Source organism: Manacus vitellinus, unplaced genomic scaffold (genome assembly GCF_001715985.3).
Source record: "Manacus vitellinus isolate BGI_N305 unplaced genomic scaffold, ASM171598v3 scaffold_26_pilon, whole genome shotgun sequence".
Lineage (NCBI taxonomy): Eukaryota > Metazoa > Chordata > Aves > Passeriformes > Pipridae > Manacus > Manacus vitellinus.
The window spans coordinates 7,197,510-7,222,242 of NW_021939960.1; the positions used below are offsets into that span (position 1 = coordinate 7,197,510).

Here is a 24,733-nt window from a genome sequence, read left to right on the forward strand (position 1 = left end):
CTGCAATTATGTTGCACATGTTCATGAAATCTTTGTGGAATTGGGCTGTAGCTGTTTTCTGTGCTCTCAAATCAGGCTGCCCTTTACATGTTTGTATGTTGTCTTTTTGAAGCCAAGTAAAATCATTTCTATCTGCAAAATCTCGACATGGAAAACGGCTCAAAGAAACTGTGCCTGCCTTGCATCATTGTTATGCTGCAATTTGTTCCTTATCATCACATTTCATATGTTCTTGACATTGGGCATAACAAATATAACAATGGCAATTGTGCTAAAAATATTTGTCATTTAGTTTCAAGGTAGAAACAGTTCATATGCAGATAAAGGGAACAAGTAGGGAACACAATGCCAGTAGGGAAAGGCACGCATGGTGCCTTTGTAAATGTTTCTTCTTGGCATTATCTGTTATCTCAGAATAGATATTTGTCACACATTGCAGAGATTGGGAGAGAGCTATGCACCCATCCCAAATCCCTGGAACAGTGCAAACTGGACAGGGAATGGTGTGCATTTATTTGCTTGCTGAGAAAGGTAAATGTTTGTGGTGTCCCTTCATTCCAACTGCAAACCAGGCAGTCCCATCCTGCAGCCTTCATGTAGGTGAGTCTGCTGCTCACTGCACATTAGGGGTTAAGGATGACTCCTGGTCCAAGGAAAATTGCAATATCATGACTACAACAAAACAGAGGCACTATTTGTGCTTCTTTGGTTAAAGCAATTCTGGTCCCAGAAAGACAAAGCTGCCACTACAAGGGTTGGCTGCCCAGAGTGTGAACATGCAAGTTTAGTAAATAAAGACCATGGGAGGCATCAGTCTCCCAGTCCAGCACCACAATGGATGAAAGATACCACCCAACACTGCTCCTGAGGCTGTGAGGACACAAATTCACCCTTCCAGAACTGCTGCAGAGCCAACACCAACACCTGTCACTGGATTATCTACCAATTATGTGGGAAAACTAAGATTAATATTCTCATTTGGCCCTATAATACAGCATCTGTGTAATGGGAACTTCATTGCCCATTGGTTGGTGTTTACCAGAAAATGATGGTGTTTATCAGAAGAGATCACTTTCTCCTTTACTAGAAAAGCAAACTATTTAAGGCGAGTCTGCTTTATATTCCATACCCCTCCCTCTCTTCTCCTTACACACACACACTTAAGGGCCCATTATCTTCTCATTGATGTGAGGGTGTTAGGTATGTAGCCACCATTAATGGTAATGAAAATGGCTCCTGTTAATCTCCCATGCACTGATAGGAAGATAATAGCCTACTTATTAAGTACGAAGGCCAGACGAGGAGTTGCACTGAAATGAGCAGCATATCGTCTCGGTGGGATTCATACGTAAATACTAAATCATTGCTCTGTGCCTAGAGCTGATGATTAAAAATAAATGCATAGCATAAATGTGCTCGCCTGGCACGTGCCTCCAGGCACCACAGAGCAGCTCCAGGCCCTCTTTCCATCTGATCCACCCTCACCTTTGGGAGGATCTCTGGAAAGAATGTCCTGCGTTTGAAGGAACCCACAAGGATCATCGAGTCCCACTCCTGGCCCTGCACGGGACATCCTAAAATCCCACCTGTGTCCAAACACTCCTTGAGCTCTGGCAGCCTTGGTGCTGTGACCACTCCTCTGGGGAGCCTGTTCCAGTGCCTGACCACCCTCTGGGTGAAGAACCTTTTCCTAACACCCAACATGAGCCTCCCCTGACACAACTCCAGGCTGTTCCCTCGGGTCCTGTCCCTGGTCACAGAGGGCAGAGGCTGGTGCTGCCCCTCGAGAGGAACCTGCAGATCGTGATGGGGTCTGATCTCAGTCTCCTCCAGGCTGAACAAGCCGAGTGCCCTCAGCTGCTTCTCGTATGGCTTCCCTAGACCCTTCCCCATCCTCGTGGTCTCCTCTGGACACTCTTTAGATGGCTTTAGATCCTTCTTATATTGTGGTTCCCCAACCCGCACCCAGTGCTCCCGCTGGGACCACACCAGCACCGAGCGGAGCTGGAAGCGAAGCTGCTCCCCAGCACCACGGGAGGGCCGGGGGTCCAAACCACCCCCCTCAACGTGCCTGGGACCAACGTGTGGCCTCTCTGAAAACCCATAATTCGATATAATTCACCTCTCCGGGCAGCCTCCCCCCACCAGATACACCCCGAGCTTGTTTTTGCCGTCTGGAACTCCACCGAGCGCAAGTTCATCGCAAAGCTTTATTTCGGTTTTTCTTGGTTTGAAACACCCCAACATCCCCAAGCCCCCGGGGTTGTCCTTCAAGCGCAGAAAGCCGGATAACCGGGTATTTTGGGCGCCTTTCCCTCGCCCCGTCCGGGCCGCAGCGGGTTAAGCCGCGCGCCCACAATGCCTCGCGCCCTGCAACGTCGGCGGCGCCGGGCGGGACCGGCACCGGGATCGGGATCGGATTTTGGGATCGGATCGGGATCCGGGATCGGGACGGCCGGATAAACGAACGGGCCGGCGGCGCCCCGATTACCGGCCCCGCCGGCTCCCCCGGGCTGAGGTTTCGCTGTCCGGCAAGCGCTCGTTCCCCCAACCGGCGCCCCCGAGCTGGCTGCGGCGCTCGCGGCCCCGGCCCCCGCGCTGTCACACGGGACGGTGCCGGGGGCGCGGCGAGGGGCCGGTGCCAGGCTGGCGTGGCGGGGAGGAGGCATCTCCTTGCCCCGCATTTCACCTATTTCTGCGTTGTTTTTTCCCCCCTCCTTTAGGAAGCAGAGGCCGGAGCGCTGGCCGGAACCCGGCCATGTTCTGAGCGAGGCTCCGCTCGGACCCAGGCAGCGCAGGTGTGGCTGAAGGCATCGCCCTCCCCGCGGCCCTGCGGGCTCTCGGTAAGGCGGCTGAATGGGCGAGGCTGCTCCGCTTTGACAGGACGCACCGGCCTCCGGTGTGTCTGTGAACCGTGCCTGCTCCGCGGAGGTGGGGGCAGTGTGCGGTTCGAAGGGTTTCTTCAGCCTCTGGGGCCTTTTTGCCCTGGTGGAATTCACAGGGAGCCTTCAGGACCACGGAGTCACACAGACCACGTCACCCGCTGACTCTTCTTTGCTGAATTGCAAAGCTCTTTCCACGTTGGCTGTGAATTTCCTGCTGCATCAGAGGAGCAAAGTCCTGTTATGTCACATTTTCATGTAAAAGTGTCGAGTCCACTTCTGCCTTTTGGCTTAGTTTTTAGCAAACTAGAGATTCTTAACCTGGAAATTCACACGGTATATGTCTGGGTTTTGCTCTGGAAGCAGACTGTTTGGGAAATAAGAGTGTGATACTGCTCTGTGTGAAGCTGTCTATTTCCGCCTTCGAGCCCTTAGGCAAAAATATTTATATTCTTCAGTGAAAAATTATTCCTAAATGTTTTTATTACTGCTTACGTCTGTTTATGTCAGAACAAAAAAATGCTTATTTATTTAAGGTGTCTGCACAGCTGTTTCTTCAGGATTTACTCCTGAAACTTAAACAGCACAGTGGTTATGTGTCCAGTCAGCTACCAGGGCTCAGCTTTTGGGTGTAAACAAAGATAATTTGAACACTTAAAACTTTGTGGGAAAATAATTGGAAACAAACCAGGCACTCTAATGACATTACCTCTTAGAAAGCTTAGAACATGACTTTTTTTCCTTCTCCTTTATTTCCAAATGCTTTGGTGGAGGAGAAGAAGGTGACAAGCTGGGTGGCTTTAGTCTAGTCAACTCTTGCTTTTCTTGGATGATATGGTATGGATGAAGCTCTGCCTTCCCACCAGGCAGATGTGATGGTTTGGTCAGGGAACTTGGTGCCTGTGGAATGGGTATGTCTTCAGACTGCAGTTGGCCAAAGTCTTTCCTTTAAAAAGTTTTTATAAAAGAAAAAATACCCCACAGTTATGGCAGAACCAAAAGCAGTTGCTTCCTCTGTCAGCTTAAGAGCTGGGGATCTGAAACTCATACTGTGTGTAAACACTGAAGGGGGCTGGATATTGGCTGTTGGAGGATGGATGTCCCTTTCTACTCTTTAGACAAATTCCTGGTGCATGAGAATTGGTCACCTCTAGCAATACTCATTTGCCATTGAGGCTGGAAAACCTTTGCATATAGATTGCCTTTGTTGGTTATTGTGAATGAAAACCTGTGGAAAAGGAGGGAAAATGGTAATGGAAGGATAATGGTAAGAGGATTGAGCATCCAGCCAAAGAGAGGAGCTTGGAAGTTGTCAGTAGTGTACAAGAAGACACTGGGCACATGAATTGCTGAGGAAGAGGAGTTGTCATGCAAAGAGAGTATAGCAATCATGGCAAAGAGGAGGGCCTGGAGTGTGCACTGTTGTCTGTCTGTCTGTTCTTACTGAGTTATTTACTTAATTTATGTGCTACAGAGGAAGGATTTTCCCTTGTCTCACCAGGGGCAAATAATGGAATTGAAGGCGTGGACTTTGATTCATGTAAATGTGTTTATGGTCTTTGTTTAGGACATGAGCAAATGCATTTTATGTGCAGTGCTATCTCCCTCCTCACATGCACATGAGTAAGTTGTGGGACACTGAATGATGCTGTTGGAATGCTGTTGGAGAAGGTGTGTTCCATTATATGAGGGTTTGCTTGCCACACTTTTCCTGTTCTGAAAGTTACACAATTTCTGTTTGATTACTGACAATAGTTGGGGTTTATTTGGATGCAGGATGACGGGAAGATTTCACTCACCCGTAACTGTAGTAACCTTTCCAGTCTAAACCACTTTTTTTCACAACTTACCTGTGCTTGTCTAATACAAATTAAGGTTGAAAGGCAGCACATTCTAAACATCAGTGGAAACAGTCCCTTAAATTCCACAGAACCAAGTATTTGTCAACAAATGTTTACAAAGGAAGATGTTTATTTACAAAAGAAAATGTTTACAAACAAGATGTTTACAAAGGAATAAGCGTTTCAGATAAAAGGCAGTGAGTTCTGCTGCAAATAACTTCTGCTTTTAACAGTGATGATATGTAGGTACAGCACTGAGTTTATTTCTTTCTGAGTCAACCGGTGTTGCAAATAACTGTGTTTGTTGTACCCCTGTGGTTGCAGTTCACAGAAAGGCTGCTCTGCTTTGGGGATTTCTAAGAAATTGATGTCACAGTCATACAAATTTAATGTTTTCTTACCTGTAGCATTTTTCTTTTTATAACAACCTTCGTTTTTATACTGAAGATATGTTCTCCTTCCATCCCTTGGGGCTGTGGAAATTCTGTGGAAGAGTTAATCGTTTACCTTCTAAAATTATTGCAAGATTGTTAATTCTGTTGATATTTTAAGGACTTAGGACTGGTTAGCCAAATAGCACAGTGAAGTATTGTCAGGCATTTGCATAAAGGCACTTGTCCCTCTCAGACCAGTATTTGATGCAAATATCAACCTGCTATTTTATGCTTTGTATTTGGACTGACCAGGAAGCTTGAGATTTACTACCTGATGATGTTTCCGGTCAGCTTGGTGACTTCTGTCTTGTTACATCTTAGAAGTTTGTTTTCTGGAGTAGAAATGAAAAGATGGAAGTAAAAACAAAGAAGACATGTTATTTATTTAAGGTTAATTTAAATATCGTACTACTAGTTGGAAATAGGATTTTTTTTTCCTCTAAATTGCACTCTTATGCTGCACCCTACACTATATTTCTTTTAATCATGAATGTTTTTGTATACTTTGGGCTTTTCCAGGCTGTGTACTGTGTATGAATCACATTTTTTCTCTTAGTGGGGATTTTAGCTGTAGCTTGACTCTGCTCCTTGCTGTTTCATGCATCATAAAAATTAGAGTGGGATGATGTGGTCTGCCAGCAAGACGTGACTGTTGGAACTAGAATTCTATTTTCTGTGAAAGGTCCCAATAATTGCCTTGTTTTCTTAGAATTGCATTGATAATTAACTCAATATTTCTGGGAAATCACGATTTTTTTGTATCTTCTAGCAAAGTGCTCTTTTAGGAATGTCTTCAGCTCTCTTAAGTGTGAGAGTTTCTGTTGTTTTTTGCTTAGGTCTGTTGAGTTTTATGCATGTGATCCTGTGTAATTGTGGGTAAAGTGCTTTCAGGAAGGGGAGTGGGTTGGTCTGGGAGCAGCATCCAGTAGAGTCTGTTTTGATACAACACATGACATAGAAGAGTTTCCATGTTTATCACTCCCCAACCCCTTTTCAGCCATGGCTGAATTACAGCTTTCCAATTTTGGACCTGAGATGACTAAATCCCCCCAAAAGTGCAAAGTAAATGGAAAAGTAAGATTGTGGGGTTTATGGTGGTTTGTTTTGTCTGTTTTTCCTCTGCAACTGCTTGTGAGTCAGTGGTTTGGATTCCAAGCTCTTTGTCACAGAGATGTGCTTGTAAGGGGCTGAACATCTTGCTGAAATCAAATCCTTGATTGTGACTTAGTTTTATGTTTTCCTCCCTTTCCAGAATCATGGCAAGTCCAAGAACAAGGAAAGTTCTCAAGGAAGTCAGAGCACAAGATGAGAACAATGTGAGAAAATTATGATTTTCTTTAGATTAGCTTTGTAGAATTGAATTTTCTTTTTACCTACTCCAAATGTAGGTTGGGGTCTATTACAGCTGTTGTCTTTATAGTATGGCTCACTGATGGTAACATATGAATTTGGATGTCTCATATTTCTGTTAGTTCCAGTAACTTTTATTCATAGATGTATTATAATACATTGCTGCATCTTTGGCACAAGTCTTCTAGAAGTTCTAGTTATTCTGAAACCCCTGGAGTCTTTTGAACAAGTGGTGTCTTGGGCACAGCTTAATTAAAATTGTTTGTTTCAAGTAACTTGATTGTACACAACCTTAAATGTCATAGTCCATGGACAGGTCAGTTCATTAAACCTTGAGTGGTGATTCCAGTCATAAAACTTCAGTTGTTGCACTGTATGATCAATAAAGCTATTTTTAAGGAAAAAAACCTCTGTTTAGATCTGCTATCATTTACTGCCAAACTGTAGTCTGACTGAATAAATGTTCCAAACTTTAGATGTTGCATCTTTATTTTGCCAAGGAAACCTCAAGAATTCAGTTTGGTTACTTTCTCTTCCCTCAAGTGGAAATGAAATCAAATTGAATTCTTTGCTCAGTAATTTCCATTTGCTCATCTGTATTTCCTCACTGGTTTCTAGTAGTTGGTACAGTAATTTTTATAATCCAAGTTAATGATCATTTCTTTACATGCAGCATAAATAAATACTCGAAGGAAGCTTCTGCTCTCAGGGAAGGTGTTTCCAAACACTAAGAACTCTCCCCTTATCTTGGGCATGTAAAATCATTTTCAAATCATTTTCATGATTTGACTTTTTGAGCTGTAGTGTGAAAACTTCACCTGGACAAGTGATGGCTGATTGCAGAGATAATTGTTTTTCTCTCGCAGGTCTGTTTTGAATGTGGTGCATTTAACCCCCAGTGGGTGAGTGTGACCTATGGAATTTGGATCTGTCTTGAGTGCTCAGGAAAACACCGAGGCTTGGGAGTTCACCTCAGGTCAGCCTTTCAAGCAGACATGGACTGGGTTGGGTTACCTCAGTGATCATGGCTGTGAACAGAATGTGCTGTTTTGGAATGTATAGAATGTCTCAAATCCAACATTTCACTGGCAGTTTTGCTCCATGTTCCTCTCCAAAGTGGGCTTTGCTCTCTGCGCCTTGTCTGTAATTAGTTTGGTATAGAACTAGTTTCCAAAACAGCTTTATTCTGTTCAGGAGGTTTCTTTTTTTTTTTTTTTTCTAGTAATATAAATTATAATTTTTGTTGTTGTCCAAGAAACATCCTCAGCTGAGATGGGAATCTGTGGAATAGGTCTGGAGACTCACAGTGTGTGTATATGGAATAGGGGCAGAGCATGGGATGGTTACTCAAATGAGGAAGAAATAAGTCTAGAGGGGAAATCAGCAAAGCAAGGGGGCCGTTCAGAAGTACATGCTTTGCTTTACAAGGGCTGATTTGAAGCTCATTACTGAGTAGAAATAGCATAGAAAAGAAGAGTTTGGAACTATTCCATATGTTACATGAAAGAAAAAATGAAATTCTTGAGATGAGGGTGTGATGAAGGCTATTTCTTTAGGGAGAAAGAGAAAGAAAAAGAAATCAGACAAGTTACAAGTGTTAAAGAGCCTTTTCCCCCTCCTTTGTGACCTTGTGTTTAACAACAAGGCACTGTTTGGGGTTGTTTTGTGTGTGGGGGAGGTTGTTTGTTTTTGTTTGTATGTTTTAATACAGTTTACTGAGCAAGAATTTATGACTGAAAGCAGAGTTGAGATGCTAGCTGCAGTCACAAGTGCCCTGGGATGAGGTCAGGTGTTAGGAAAGGCTGTTTTAAGCAGCTGAGCTGTCCAGTACCTGATGGTCATTGGGAGCAAAAGCAGGGACTGAGACAAGGAGGTGTCTTTGCAGGTCACTGAAGTGTAACTGTGATAATAGGCAGAAAAAATTGCAGAGTGAAGTATGGCAAAAATTTCTTTTATATGGTGGGTTAGATTAATTCCTGAAAGAAATTTCTTGAAGAAAGCTGCTTTTTCTGTCACTTGCCTTCTGTTGATTGTCTCTTTAAAATGCCAATAAATGACACGATTTTGGCTTATTTCGGTGAGGATCTGCCCACCTTCTTATGATGATCTGTCTTTCTGTACTTGGAGAGTGTTCTCTAACATGTTTGTACTCTCAACTTTTGAGATAGCTTATAATAAGCTTTTTTTTTTGTCCCTGTTGATACAGCAGGAAATTATAACAAGCTGTGATTTAAAATTAAAAAAAATAAAACAAACCTGCTTTTCAGTTTTGTACGTTCTGTAACCATGGACAAGTGGAAGGATATTGAGCTGGAGAAAATGAAGGCTGGAGGCAACAGCAAATTTCGACAGTTCTTAGAGTCTCAAGATGACTATGATCCCTGCTGGACAATGCAAGAGAAGTACAACAGCAAAGCTGCAGCTCTCTTCAGAGACCAGGTAAGTTCAGTTTTGTGTGTGTCCTCACCCCCACGACCTGAAAATGTCAAAGTACTTTGTAAGCACTTTTTTTGAAAGGGCAGAGGAGGGCAAGTAGCAACTTTTGGAACCTCTGCAATAGTTCCTGAAAGGGTAAGTGTGAGAGACTGAAATCCTGGAGGGTTAATGTCTCAAATATTGGGCAGAAAAGGAGTGATAGTGTGTGACTGAGATAAGGTGCAGTTAGGACGGAGGGTCTTGGGGAGGCAGGAGCAAAGGCAGGAGCTTTTCTGAGACCAACTTCCTTATCCGGGGCAACTATCTCTAAAACCAAGTTTGAGACAATATTGCACTTTCATCTGTGGTGGGGATGAGGAATTGAAACCACAAGACTCCCCAGCCCCCTTCTGAAAAGTTCAAAAACCAAATGTGCCTGCTGGAAGAAGTTGCCTGAAATAAAACCAATGTTCAATTCAACATCACAGCCTGGGAGTTAGAAAAAAAATAGTTTCTTGGGAAAACAAATTAATTGATCTCTGCAGCTGGCAGCAAATTGGAACAATGACTTGTTGTCACGATACAGAACCAGTGTATGACTTGCATGACAACTCTGACCTGGCATTGTTGACTGTTTTCCTGCCTCTCCTAGGTAGCTACAGTGGCTGAAGGCAAGGAGTGGTCTATTGAAACTTCTCCTGCCAGGAACTGGACCCCACCTCAGCCTAAAATGCCTCTCTCTTCCACTCACCGGTATGTATCCTTGTTATCTAATGTTGCTGAAGATACAGCAGGGTCAAAACCTGGTCTTTGAATGTCTGCTGGTTTTATTCTGTTGATGATGGTGTAATAATTCCCACCTCCTCCACCTGAACCTTAAACCATGGCAGAGACAAGTGAGCAAGGGCAGCAAAGCCAGGCTGGTTTTATCTTGACTTGTAATGCACCTGAAACATTTGTGTCACTCACAGGTGCTGTGCCAGTTTGGGATTGAATGCCAGGGAAGAGGAAACTGCTTTTTCCCTTGTGGTGCTCGTTACCAACAGGAGCATCAAAGCTGGACCACAGCAGTTTTGTGTTTCTGCTTTTGCATGTAGTGGTTGTTACTCTGTGCACCCTAAGGACCAAGTTAACTGAAAAAGCAGTTGTAAATCAAAGGAACAAGCACTTCATGGCTTTTAGTGGTTGCATTAGAGGTCCTTACTTGATAGATAGAAAAAATAATCCGTTTTTCATCTGTATTATGATGATATACATCAAGCTGCATTGCAGAGCTGGGGGGGATTTGCTTTACATGGTTTACTACTTGAATCTTTTATTTCAGAAGTTCTGCTGGACAATCTCACACTGCAACTGCCTCTTCTGACAAGGCTTTTGAAGACTGGTTAAATGATGATGTCAGCTCCTACCAAGGGTAATGTAATCTTTACTGACCTTTTTGAATGCCTGTCTCTGTGGCATAACAAAGATTTGGATGTTGTACTACAGCTGCACAAGTGTGATCCTGGTTCACTAGTGAGCAGTTATGACTGGGTTAGTATTATAAATATGTTGGGATGTAAGATGAAGGAAAGTGTCTCTTAATGCATTTGTATAACAAAGATGTTTGAGCATTGAAGGGAAAGCTTGTAACTCCAAATGTTACTGTGGTGGGCTTCAAACTAGGGAGTTCTGTTTGTCTGTTGTGTCTTACAGTGATTTAAGTTAAACAGAGGGATTTATAAAACTTAACAGTGTTTTCTTCTTTCTTTCCTCATTTTCATGTATCATTTTATTAGGATTTACTCAGCTTTCTAATATCAGTGATCTGCTAAACCTGGAGAATCATTAGCTTGGACAGGGATACTGTAATTTGCAAGGATTTCTCAGTGGATCCTTGGTGTTACATCTTCCTGAAGCAAATGGTTTTGGGCTTTGGGTTCTAGGTGCTTTAGGACCTTTTTTTTTCCCCAGGTGTAGAAACAATTGTTATTCTTTCATGCTTTTCAGTTTTTGTTTAATAGTTTTAATGAATGCTTGCTGATACAGATACTGTTCATTTATTATCTTATGGTAGTGGCCAAGAGAATCGCTATGTGGGGTTTGGAAACACAGTAAACCCTCCAAAAAAAGAGGATGACTTCCTGAATAATGCTATGTCTTCATTGTACTCGGTAAGGAATTGCTGGAAGCTTTCTGTGACCTCAGTTTTCTTCCATTGTATCCCCTGTTTTGGGAGAATATAAACAGAGAAGAGAAACTGAAGACTGCAGGTAGATACAGAGAGATGCAAAAGAGTGAAGAAGATACTGGTAGACTTTACAAGATGAAATGAGGGGAGAAACTTGAGCAAAACTTAAGTTATGTTTGATATCAGTTCATAGAACTAAGGGAATGAGGATGTAGCAATGGATCAAGAAATAATACTCAACAGGGCTGAAGGATAAAAAGTAATTACCTGTAGGGAGAAGCAGTTAGGCTGGTAATGCTCTAAATCAATTAACCATATTAGGTATGTTCAGTGGAAAACAACTGAAATGTGTGTCTATGTGGTGCCAGAAGCCCTGAGCAGTGATGAAAACATTTGAAATACTTGTGACAGCGTGTGAAGAGATAACAGCATATGGTTGAACAGTTGTTGTGATTCAAGTAGAGATAGTGAAAGATGCATTGTTGAAGGAAAATGGGAATAAAGTCAGAGGCAGTCAGGGAAATATTGGTGCTTTGATAGGATGCAAAGTAACAGTGCTGAACCATATTTGGGATTTGGAGTCACTTGGAAATGCAGTAAGGTTTTCTACCAAGGTTAGTGGCCAGTAGCCTTCAATAGAGGCTTATTGGCCTGAATATCCACACCAGGTTCTGTTGTTTGTTTAAAAATAAATAAGTAATTTCACTAGAACTTAATGGAGATAGGTAATGCCTGAACCTTTGAACAATATTCCAGGTGATCCCACAGGGTGCTTAGTATAGGTCTGCTGAATATTTTCTAGGTATGTCATAGTTTATAGACCAGAGAGTTCAGATTAGAAACCACATCTGTGATGTATTGCAGGTGTGCTGAGGCAGCAGAGGAGAGAGGACACCGTGTTCATGTTACTGTGAACCTTTTATTTGAGTCCAGATCTCCCTGAGTCTCTGGTTGGAATGCCCTCGTGTGACCACAGACACACATTACAGTGGGATTTTAGTCCATTATTGTGAGCCTGAGTTACTTGCATGGGTGTTCATCCTGGTGAGGAAACCAATTCTCCTTCTGCTGCATGGGATTGTTTTTCCCCACACATACAGTCATTTTTAGAAGAAAAACATCTGAAACGCTCAGGTTTGTTCAAAATTGCAGCCTGGTTTGACACAAATACTGGAAATTCATCACTTAATTTCAGTAAAGGAGAGGCTGTGATTTTTTTCTCTCACTCGCAGGTAGTTCTTATGACTACAGGACAAGCTGTATTGGAGAATTTTGACTTAATTTAAGCTGTTATACTGAGCACTTGATTATTTGCTATTATTATTCACAAATAGCTTATGGCTTCCTTGCTTTCTTTAAAGGGATGGAGCAGTTTCACAACTGGAGCAAGCAAAATTGCCTCAGCTGCTAAAGAGGGTGTAAGTAAATAAAATGTATTTTAGCTAATGCTTGTAAAGTCAGGGATTCTGTTGGTGTTCTAATAGTGATGAAACTTGAGAAGGTTTACCAGGACAAACTAAATTTTGCTCTTCCTTTCCTGGCCTAGGGCTTAGTTACATACAGATTGCAGATCTCATGATCATTTGTCATGTTTCTGGATGGATGTTTTTGTAAATTTATCCACTGGATTTAGGAGAAAGAAGTCAGGAAAAACTTTTGTTATAAAGTAGAAATTTCAGTCGGTGCCAAGTAAGGCTAAATTGGATTCTTCAGCAGGAGTTTGATACCAAGTTACAAACTGCTGATAGTTTTCTATTTTTCTTTCCTTTGTCTTCTCTCAACCTACAGCATTTCTGTCAGTCTAAACAGAAAGCATGTTGGGCAGAGTTTGTGTCTGCTGGGATGATTTGGGAAAAACTGAGGAATGGTCTTCATGCTCTGCATGTTCTGCAGATTGGCACACTTAAGTGACAGTCATTCAACTAACTGTAAATGAAAACCAGAGGAAATGAGAATTTAATTCAATTTACATAGATGATGATGGAAAGAGACTAAATATTTTTGTGAATATAATGCATTGCAACTTTTTTCAGTTTTGCTTAGTATTATTCCAAACTTCCATGACCATAACAATTACCTCTTACTTTGGGTAACATTATAAGAGACAAAAATATTGATACTCATCTGCGTTGGCCCACCAAGTTCTAGTCTATCTTGAAAATCCTTTCTTCCCTCTGTTGCAAGCTGAGAAAGACTTATGCTTCCCCAGAGCAATCTGGAATGCCAGAGGTGGTGATATGGATATCCTCTTCTCACTGTGAAATTCTGCCGAAGGTTCCATTCCTTTTGGAGAGGAAATGTGTGTATTTAAAAATTGAAGGGTTTATTCCTGGTGAATCTGAATGTATTTGCTTCTTTTTACTATCAGGCTACCAGATTTGGATCTCAAGCAAGTCAAAAGGTGATTATAGATTTAACTCTGTCTTATTCACTGTAATTGTCCTTAAATGTCATGTATTTGCCTGTACCAATTGATTTAGATTTGATCATCAACAGGCCAGTGTATTTTTCCTCCATAATGCACAGTAATGTTTAGATTCTAGCTTTTATTTCCATAGGAATTGCAATCAAGTTCAGTGATCAAATTAAGCAAGAAATAAACAGTGCTGCTCTGCTCTTTGTACCTGTTGGGTGTATTGGAAAGGCAGTAGAGCTTACAGACATAAAATACCCTCATTTTATTTCTGTAAATCCTAGATGTGATCTATCTTGAAGCACTTTTCATGATGATGTATTATAAGGGAAGCCATCTTTCCGTTGCTAAAGCCTAATAAGTTACAAATGTGAAATCATTATTATTAATAATTTATTAATATTATTAATAATATTAATATTATTGATAAATAATTTTGCTTGTGTGTATTTTAAAAAGTCATTATGACAAAAGCGTTTAATTTTTCAAACTAGGGTTAAAACAGAGACAGACCTGAATTACACAGAGCTCTCACATAAGATCTATTTGCATGGAAAAGTTTTAAATTCAAATGTAAAAATTTGCAAAATAGGATTCCTAATTTGCCAAAGTTCTGAGTGAGACAGGACTTAGATATATTAATATATGATACAGGAGTTTTACTTGAACTATAACTCTTTGGTGTGTGCAGCATTAGCCTGGTTTGCTTTCTCATAGACATAGATGGTGTTGCTCAAAACAAATGTGAAGCAGCAGGTGTTGGTGTTCAGACAGGTGTATGCACTGGGATATTAATCCTCCAAATAGCCACATTTGGGCATGTTTGCAATAAAAATGTCTTCTTAAAGCACCCAAACTTCCTACTTAAAAGCCTTAAAGTGTTTGCTGCTTGGCTTATGTAAGAAAAACTAAGTTTTCTACAGCTCTTCCTCTTTCCCTCCTTCTGGTGGTTTTAGAAGCTGTTCTTTCTTTAGTATTATTAACAAATGTAAATACAATATTAAGTGTCAAAGCTCATCACATCTACTGACAAGGACCTCAGCAACATGGTGCTCTAGAATCTAAGCTGTGTCACTGAACCTTAAATTTTGTTCCTGAAACTTCTGATGCTTTGCAGAACAGATGTAACATCTTTCTGATGTGGTATATCGGTTAAAAGTGTATTCGGTGCCCAGGGACCAAACACATTTCACTGTTTGTCTTGTCAGTAGATGTTTAAGTTGGAAAAGGTTCATGCTACTTAACTTGCCTGAAAAAATGCTGCCAATTTGTTGCTAAAAGCTGCTTCTACCTTCCTTGCTCTTTCTCTTTTGCTCTCTGGGTAAAGTTTTGGGGCTACAAGCAGCAGCCAGAGCCGGTAACACCCTCACATATATTCTTGTGCATGGACTCCTTGTCACTGTTCGTGCTCAATATGTGCATTTGCTCCTGAGCTGTCTTTTCCTTTTCTGCCTTACATCAGATCTGTTTAGAATAATGTTGTGTGTTTTGTATGGTGATATTTCTTCAAACCTACTTAAAGTAGGTCAAATAGGACAGAGATATCCAAGCTCTGCACAGTCCAAGAAGTGACTCTGCTCCTATCCGTGCTCTCCATAAGCACGGATGATTTCAGGAAAATACAACTGTACCTTTCCATTCCATATTTACAAAATTATCTGCTTGAGGAAGAGGGATGATGTAAGAATTCTTCCTAATTCTAGCAGTGACTCCACTTAGCACACCTAAACTGTTACTGTGAGTGTATTACACTCTTTATTATATAACATAAACAGTTTGCCAGGTTTAATAGATCTCTGACTCATTCAAAGATGAGAAATCCCCTTTCTTGTTTTTCTTAAAAACTTTCTGACCTCACTCCCAGTGGAAACAAGCCTTATATGATTTACATTCACATTTCCCACTAGGTGGAAGCAAGGTTACCTTTTGCCTTTGCTTCTCCAAGAACTTTGAGCCTGTAAGGAGCAGAAGTACTGGAGATAATGGTTGGGAAAAGAGGAGAATCTGGGGAGTGCTGTGGGTAAGAGAAAGGCTTCTTAGGAAAGATCTCCAAAGTGATCCATTCCCAGGAAGAACATGAATGAAGGCTCACAGCCTGACCAATGTTAGTGATAACATATAAACCCTTAGGAAATAAAGCTTCCTTAGTCTCTGCTGATGTTTAGGAGTAATGTTTTCCTGGCAAGCATGTTGGCCCTTTTGGATTAACCAGGATAATTCAGAAAGCACTCAGTGTGATAGGACAATGCCAAAGAAAAGTTTAAATCTGTCAAAGGCTTACTATGTTAATAGGGAAAGGAATGATTTCAAGTGAAACTCTCCTAAACCCTGCTGTCCTTGTCAGCACTGTCTAATGAAAATAATTTAGTGGCTTACACTGTGGGCTTACATTTTTGTAAATTACCTCAAAAGTACAATATCCTCATGCATCTTGTTCTGGATTGCAGTAGATTTCTGAAGTTCATTGTTTTTTCTCCCTGCAAACCTGGGGCTTTAAAAAAGATTAGAAAAATCTTCTGTCACAGCTTTGGCTCTTGTGTATTGCTCAGAAACACTTGGGCTGTTACTACAACTGGAGCGCTACAAGACGGAAGAATTGGGGAAAAATTAGGCACAAAAGATCTAATTCTGAAAGTAATTCCATTAGTAGGAAAAAAATAAGGGTAGATGAGGTCAGTTCTTCCAAACATTCAGCTGAAGGCATTAGCAAGGGGCCCGTGTTGGAGGCTGTTGCTGGTTGAACCATTGCTTCTGCTTCCAATGCAGGGCCAGACTTTGCTTGGGCTCTGGGCATCTATTGCCATTTGTATCTGATTTTATTTTTTTTGCCTTTTAATGTTTCCTGCAGCACTTTATTGTGTGTGCTTTTCAGCTCATTCTGCTTCTGTGAATCAAAGCTTAAGGCTTCTTGTGTTTTTGGAGATACTGCTTAAAAATGAGGCTGCAGAAGGTGTTGACTATTGTTTTTTGTTTTTGTTTTTTAAGAAAATATAACTGACTTTGTTTTTGTTTTGCTTTTAAATAGGCATCAGAGTTAGGTCAGACATTAAATGAAAATGTTCTCAAACCTGCACAGGAAAAGGTAACTTTGGAACTAGTAAATGACTTGGAGAAAAATGGTTATGATGTCTCAGGCAGTGTGTCCTTCTGTAAAGGGGAAATATCAAACAATTCAAAGCAGGATGTTAGCAAAGAAAGGTTAATGAGAGTAAATTCCCTCCACCAGTCTTTCTCATTTTATAGATTTCATGCTTTCAATAATGGAAGATGGGACAGGATGAAAATGCACCCTAAATTCATATTGAAATCAGTTATTTTTTAAAATATATATATATATGTTAGTAGTAGTATCTTTGATTGTTAAGTTCCCAGTGCTTTAGTCATCTGCCTGTCAGCTTTGTTTTAGTTCAGTCAAGCATCTTTGAGCCACTGTAGTTCATCTGGGGGTAGAATTTGGGACAAAGTAAATGTTTAAGATGAATGGGGACAGTTCATCAATAAAAATAACATGTTCTTCCAACCTTTGTTTCCTCAGAAGTGACCAGTGATCACTGATACTACAGATTTTAGTCAGAGATTCTCCCCAGTGTCAAATGTTGCCTTCCTGTTTCATATGTTTAAAAAAACATACTTTTACATCCTTCCCATTTGACCTGCATTTGTTCTGTGCTTTAGAATTTTGGGTCAGCTCCAAAATTCTGATAAAGTCTTTTCTGAGAATGTGGTGCTCCACTTACCTGCATAGTTTTTCTTAAAATACACTGGTTTTGATAAAGCAGACTATCTTTGCTATCCTAAGAGAAGCAATGCCACCACTTTGGGATTTGGATTGATTTTCAATTTGAAAAGAATGTTTTAATCACATTGCAAAATAATTTTTCTTACATTACCTTTATTAATTCACCATTCTTTATGTGGTATTTCAAACCACACAAGAAGACTCTAGTTGGTTTTCTGTTCCCTAGAATTATCCATAACTTATTTCTAAATAAACCCTTATTTTCAGGGTTATTTTAGGGTGCATTTCCTTGAGCTGATTTTTATTTTGTAGGGCAATTTAATGAGGAATGATGCATTCTATATTTAAAAAATAGTTCTATTTCCCTTAGGATGTTGTGTTGTTAGTTCTAAATAAGTGTTCCTAACTAAAATAGGTATTCTCTATATGGTTATACAAAGTCACTTGCTTTGGAACAGCTGCCATTTATTAACTGGTAAAAGGCACCAGTTGTGTTCTGTTTGACCAAAGTTTAAAACCCTTTTAATATTTAAATAAGCATCTATAAAGGAGAGAGAATAAAATGGAAATGCTAAGTTTCTAAAAAACATCTTTGTATCCAGTAAAATATATATAAAAAACTTCATGTTTGCAGATTTTTTTATTTACTGGTGTTTTTATGCTCAGCAATAGTGTAATGGTACCTTCCTCAAACTGTGTGTATATCTGTAAAATAAATTCCCACATTCCCAAGGTTCACTCCATTATAGATCAACATCTTCTTAACGTTGTTAGTTTTAGCTTAAATATATTTTGATTCAGTTCAGGGTTGTTTTTTCTTTTTACACTTTATGTTTTCAGCTGTTAAGCACAAGTGAGCCTGTCTTAGAGTTTCAATAATACTTTGTTTTGTGGCTAATTATCAATCCTTTGATTCACATAGGTGAAAGAGGGGAAAATATTTGAGGAGGTCACCATGGGGGTATCGCAGTTGGCCAGCAAGGTATGAGGTGGCCTGCCTGGCTTCAGGGAGGCCAAACAACAAGCCAGTCTCCATATTCTTATCAAAAGTGATACAAAACCACAGTGCAGCTTTCATCTGCTTGTGTTGAAGAGAGAAAGTTGGAAAGTGGAACTTTGAGCAGACAGTCCTTCTGTTGGGATGTTAAAAGCTGTACAGGTGTGGTGTGGTCCTCGCAGCAGTCTCACTGAGGACATGGTGTGGTTGTAAGCCAGCCAGTGTCCCAAACACAGAAAGGAAATGTGAGAGAGAATATGGAGACAGCTTGTGTTACATTGGTACAGTTAAACTTACTAATGGTCTGCACCTTTTCCTTTGTCTTCTTTCGCTCTCGTTGCTCGGTGATGTGGTAAGTGCTGCCTGTGGCTGCCAAGCACAGAAATCCTGCACAATCTTATACCTGTTTTGATACCTTGCATGTCTTACATAGGAAGGTGTGTCTTTCTAGCACTGTGAAGTCAGCCCTGGAGGCTCTCTCACATACCAGCTTAGTTAGTGCCTTAGACTTTGGGCATAATTGAATAAAGTGAATTATGTTACCTGTTCTGTTTAGAGCCTGGTGCCTCCAAGGCTGAATTCTGAGATTCATCCTCAGTATCTATGACATAGAATAGCACCATCCATGGGTGTCACTTCAGAATTTGTGTTTCTAATCCAATGCCAGTCCATTATAATAACCCCCAAAGGATTCTCCTAGCAGTCATGCTTATTCTAGAACTCAACTTTTGGCTTGTTTTACATGGGTAGTGCAGTAATACTGAAACAGAGTGAAGGTAGCTTTGTAAGCAATAGAAATATAAATACTTGTTACAACAATCGTGAGATCAAAACGTCAGTGCTGTCATTAAGTTTAATTTTATGTAAGAAGTAATTCTAGTATTTTTGTCAAGAAAATCCAGGAGAGAATTCAAAAGATGTTACAGCGATGGGGGAAAAAGCTAAACTTGACCTGCTTCTCAGCTCTTCCAGCAGCACGATGCTGTGAAATGTGTGTTCTTTACATCAATCAAAAATCTGCCCATCAAAAACACTAATGAGTTGTGAGTTAAATTTTCTGGTGAAACGTGTTCTATTTATGGCAACAAGTGGAAGGATTGTGCTGTGGCTTTTGCTGTTGCACCTGGCAGAGGGGTTGGATCAGCCCAAATGAAGGGAGTGTCTTTTTTTTCCTCTAGGTTCAGGGAGTTGGAAGTAAGGGATGGCGAGACGTCACCACTTTTTTTTCGGGCAAACCAGATGATAATTCTGAAAGGTAACTTTTTGTAGTTACTTTCTGTGTCTCTTTAGATGCATAGTTTTATCTCCTGTACATTCTCAGCAGTGTAGTGGCAGGTAATTTTTCAGTATTTAGAAATTATTCTGTCTTTGCTAGCAGTCCTGCTCTATGTAATATGGGAGGAATTCAATATAACTATTTGTTTACAACTGAGAACAAAACAGGGCACACATCTTCGTTTAAAAATTACTCCAAATGCATATTCCCTACCCTGGGACTGTTAAAGCTGGTCATAAAATCTGTGAATTAGACTATAAGCTTATGCCATTTGGAGCAATATATTTAGTTCTGCCCTTTATCCTTAGTTTTGTTTAACCAAAGGGCAGTAGAATTGTAGTTTTCTTTGTGGTCATTTTTTAAAATTATTGTATTTGGTGTAACTAATTTATTTCTTCCTTCCTTTCCCTCCCCTCCACCCCACAAAAGACCAGCTGAGGGAGACAGCTACCAGAACAGTGGAGGGGAGGGCTACCAGAACAATGCTGTAGATCAAAGCTTCTGGGAGACCTTTGGCAACTCAGATCCACCAAAAGCTCATAAATCTCCAAGCAGTGAGAGCTGGACCTATGTGGACAATTCCACAGAGAAGAAGAGCTCCGATAGCTGGGACGTGTGGGGCTCGGGAACGGTCTCCAACAAGAACAGTAACAGCGACAGTTGGGAAAACTGGGAGACCAACTGGGAAAACGCAGGAGGGGAGAGCAAGACCAGGAAACCTCCTAAGGCAACAAAAAATGCATGGGATGACTTTTAGAACTCTGTTAAACCCTGGTTTGCACAGCGAGGAGAGGGAGGCTGTGCTGGCTGGTGGAGGGGAGAAAGTTTTACACACAACTGGAGTATCATGGTTGACCTTACTGATCTGTTACTTTTGTGCTTCCCATTCATTCTCCTTTCTTATATCCTGGTTTAGGGGAAAAAAAAGTAGCATCTGAATCTTTTATCACATGAAGGTGGCTCTCCCTTTTTTAAGGATAGTGATAACTGTATTCTCCTTGCACTATTGGCCACAGTGACTTTCTTAACACAAATGCTCAAATGAGAAAAGTCGGTGCAAGGACACTTTCATGGCACAACCTTGCATGTATAGGTTCATAGGTGTTCATCCAGTCCTCATCTAATTTGAGATTTGAGGTGTTTAATGCAAACAAAGGACAGGGTGTGACTTGAAAAGATAGTTATTAAATGAGCAAACTGCAGTTGAATAGATCTAGCTCAAATGCCTTATGTATTGCTCTGACTACGTTAAGTCTGGCAATTCAAGATGGTCTTTAAAGTATTTTTTACTGGAGCTTTGTTTTTAAACTTTATGACATTATTTTATTTTTTTTTTTTTAGTATTTTAAAACTTAGTTTCTCCCCTTAGAATTCATAAGGAATCTAGAGCTAGATAATTATTTGTGTAAACTTACAGGTTTGACCTGAGCTATCAAGGGATATCCAGAATGGCTGTACTTGCCCACCCTACTCAATGGATTAAGAGTTTACACTGTGCAGCTTTGCTACACAGACAAAAAGCAAAGCTGTGGTGTTTTCCTTCCTCACCTACACCCTTGCCCCAGTTTGAGTATTTTATGTGGTCTGTTTTTTCTTTCTTCCTTCTACTCATCTACTGTACTGATTCTGATAAAAATGAAGTCTTTCTGCTGCTTGGCAGTGAAACAAATTTATAAAGAAGATTCCAGCAAGACAAAATGGGTGGAAAATATGAGAACACTAAGGGAAGAGCCTGGCAGCAAGCCCCTTTCAAGATGAGTAGATGTCTGGATTTAATAGTAAAATTTAATTTAAGCAGATGTTTTCCAAACGAATCTTTAATGTGTCAAACTGTATCTCTCTCTCTGTCATGCATTTCTCCACATTTCCTGGATCTTGTTAAAGAAACACTATTTTGGAAACTTCAGAAACTCCTTGTCAGCATTAAGGAATGGAACAGAAGATTCAGTTATGTCTCAGTTTTGACCCATCAAATTGCTTTGCATGACACAAACCATAACTTCTGCAGAAGAACTGTGACTTTAACAGCAGAGGTGTCATAGGCATCCCATTTTATTTTTGGGGATGGGTTGTAAATGTACATTCAGCACGAAAACAATCAGCTCGCTTGAAAACTTCATGTTTTATGTAGTCTGCTTTACTGCCAGCATGGAGTTCTTCCTGTGAACCCTGTAAATCTTAATAGTTACCTGAAAAGCCTTTTCTTTTTAAAGTCAGTTAATTTGTTCAACAACCAACCAGTGTTGTCAAAACTTAAATAATGCGTCATTTCTTTCCTCTTCAGAGAGGTTTTTGAGCTTATAGTAATATCAAGAGTGTTAAAAGGAAGGAAAATCATGAATTCCTCAAAAGCAGCAGATTTTAAAGGCTTAAGTCTAAGTAGAAGTAGCTGTATTTATAGCCTGGCTCTGTATTTCTGTTAGTAGGATCTTACAGATGGTGAACACAGTATTTTTTCTAGTCTTCTCTTGCCCTGTCCTTGCAAGAACTGGGATTTTTTTTTCCCCTCTTGCTTCTCCTGAGCTCGTGGTCTCTGAAGCTCGTGGTCTCTGAGCCCCTACAGCAGGACCTGGAGCTGCTCAGGACCCAAGTGTTCTCCAGGCTGAGCCATTCCCAACACATCCTTGCTGACACCGACCCTTTTGAAGTGCCAAAGGCACGAGAGATCTCGGTTTACAATTCTGCTCCTGGTACCATTGGCAGAAGTTTACAGCCTGACTGTAAAACGAGGGGTTTTTTTTCTTCTTTTCTCCAGTTCCAAGTATAACTTTGTCATAGCTTAGTTGCATGTCAAATATAACTTCGGAGTTTTTATGCACACACCTCTGTTGCCTCCTTGTCACGTGTCTGCTGCCCAGTCCGAAGCTGATTCAGCTTCCTTTATACAAATTTATTACAGTTTCTCTTTCATAAATCTCCTGAAATAGCTCGTGGCAGGAGAGGCCATTCAATCAACAGCACTGTGGGGGGTGTGTGCACGTTCTCCTCAGCTGTGAGCTTTGCCCAGGAGAAAACTGGTTTATTTATGTATCACTTGCAGCTATGGTTGGCATGAGCCATTTGTTTGTTCTTCTGATTTTATTTTTGTAGCTCTTGAAACTTTTATGTTCCAAATTAAACAGCCAGGGCCCTGCTCAAGCAGGAGCTTTGGGTAATGATTCTTCTGGTTGAGGAGATGGAGGCAGAAGTTTTGCTATCTCCTTTTTTGAAGTGCTGGAGAGAAGCAACAAAATGCTGCAACTCCCAGAAAGGTGTTACTGGAAGATTAAAAGAACCCATTATGACAGCAGAAAGTGTAACTGCAGACACAAACTATTATGCCAACTGGTCTCAGTTTGAGAGGCAAATTGGTATTTTTGTAATGACTTGTCAGAGTCTGAACATTTTGATCATGTCTTCCAGAGGAGAGGACAAAATGAGGGCATTTTCTTTTACAAAGCCTCTGTTTTATTGGATTTTACTTTTTCTTAAAGTAGGTGGGAATTTTCTGCAATTTGAAGAAATGCATCCGAGCAAGTTGCATGTGCGGAGCGAGTGTTTCTGAATCAGATTTGGTTTTTTAACCTCTCCCCAGATCCTTCTTTTTTTGGCCTGATGAGGAGCACTGTAGCAGAGGCACTGAGTGCAGCCTGCTGGAGCTGAGGTTGCCTGTCTAAGTGAAGATACAGCCATGAATCTGAGCGTGTGATTTGTAAAAGTGATCTTGTCACCGTGTGCTGTGGGTGACCAGTGGGCTCTGCTTCCCTTTCAGTCCCACTCCATGTTGTCACAATTTGAAGTCGTACAAGCAAATTGCCAGGAGATGGTGCAGTAGGTGAAAAGGCTGCTGCAACAATTGGACATTGCAGTGGTGGTTCAAATTTCCTGGTGTTTAAGTCTTTTATTTCTTTGTATGGCTTCAACTTTGGAAAATACGGAGCAGCTGGATTCCTACAGGTAATCTGATAAAAGAAAAATTTCAAGACATTCAAGCTAAGTGCCACTTGAAAAAGAGTGAAAGTCTTGGAGAATGCTCCCAAACCTAATCCTAGGAGTTAGGGATTATTTTAAAGTGTTTCATTTGTGTCTTTATACCTGTTAGTAATGATTACAATTCAAGAAGTGCTTGGCCAGCTCTCCCTCATGGTTGGGACCTCAAGGATAATGCTGCTGCTTTTATTTTCCAGGCCAGACTGTAACATTCCATGGGTTCATAATGTACTTGTCAGTGTAATGGTCTGTGCAATAATTTAACAAGTGTAGATAAAACCTTTGTTTAACCCAGGATACATTTAAAGATACAGTGGTCCTCTTGGAGAGTAGCAGCCTACACAAGTACTTCAGTTCTGACCTTACTTTGGGAATATTGCATTTCAGTGACCCAATTAAAGGTTTGAGCAATCAGTGATTTAAACAGAAATCAAGAAACATTTCAATGTCCATTACTGGAGTTTGATCCTAATGGTTTAGTGGCCTCTAGTTGCAGAACCCACTTTCATTCTCATGCCAGCAGAAACTTAGTCAGTAATGGAGTACTGTATCTTTAATTCTCCTGCTGTGTTTTTTGTGAAGTTCACAGGAATATCGATTTCAGTGAACACTATTCATTGTTCTGTAGAGTGGTTCTGGACTTGAACTGCAGTGTCATCTTTTAAAGAGCATTATAATAAAGCAAAGAGATATGGAGCAGAACAGTGTTCAGCCCTTTTTCAGCAGACTTAAGTTAATTTTAAACCCATGTGCTGGTGTCAGGCATATTCTTTCCTGCTAGTAATGGAAGCTACCAATGTCAATGACAGAGCCAAAAACATCTTTATATTTCCTTGGAATTTCACAGTCTAACTTAAAATGCTAATTTTAGGTCTATTTGAATTCGGAACAGTTTTGAGACAACACTGGTTGCCTCCTTAATTTAAGGGGAGCTATAAAATAGAAAGCAAGGTAATTGCTAATAGATTTATGTATTGTGATTTTTATTAGCTTATCTACAAAGGCACTTAACACAGCAGAAAAAGGTAACTTTTGAAGCAGTTTTCCTTTCCAAAAAGTGAGATTCCTCTGGCCAATCCTTCAGCTGGTGATGATGGTTCACATTCAAGATTCCAGTTTCCTTCATTAGCCAGGCAGCCACGTGAGTACTCCAGATGACTGGTGACTGCACTGGGCTTTATTTAAATTTCAAATATCTTTTATTATGTTCTTGGTCAGCAGGACTGAATTGCACTTGCCTTGTGGGA

At 40.6% G+C, this 24,733-nt stretch overlaps 1 protein-coding gene across 7 annotated transcripts; it reads left to right on the top strand.

Moving 5' to 3' along the window:
* Nucleotides 1-2,660: 2,660 nt before the first annotated feature.
* Nucleotides 2,661-24,185, top strand: ARFGAP1 (ADP ribosylation factor GTPase activating protein 1). 7 transcript variants are annotated; one of them, XM_018073819.2, is made up of 14 exons: nt 2,661-2,843; nt 6,410-6,473; nt 7,374-7,483; nt 8,775-8,946; nt 9,575-9,675; nt 10,247-10,336; nt 10,979-11,075; nt 12,454-12,510; nt 13,461-13,493; nt 14,833-14,862; nt 16,531-16,587; nt 18,167-18,226; nt 19,420-19,496; nt 19,947-24,185. In XM_018073819.2, exons 2-14 carry the CDS (start codon nt 6,414-6,416, stop codon nt 20,272-20,274), a joined length of 1,272 nt encoding a protein of 423 aa, XP_017929308.1. In that variant the 5' UTR covers nt 2,661-2,843; nt 6,410-6,413; the 3' UTR covers nt 20,275-24,185. The 7 variants fall into 7 exon arrangements, with proteins under 7 accessions (XP_017929308.1, XP_017929310.1, XP_017929309.1 ...); XM_018073821.2 differs by lacking the exon at nt 18,167-18,226 and having other exon boundaries at nt 19,426-19,496; XM_018073820.2 differs by lacking the exon at nt 14,833-14,862 and having other exon boundaries at nt 2,663-2,843.
* Nucleotides 24,186-24,733: the final 548 nt, after the last annotated feature.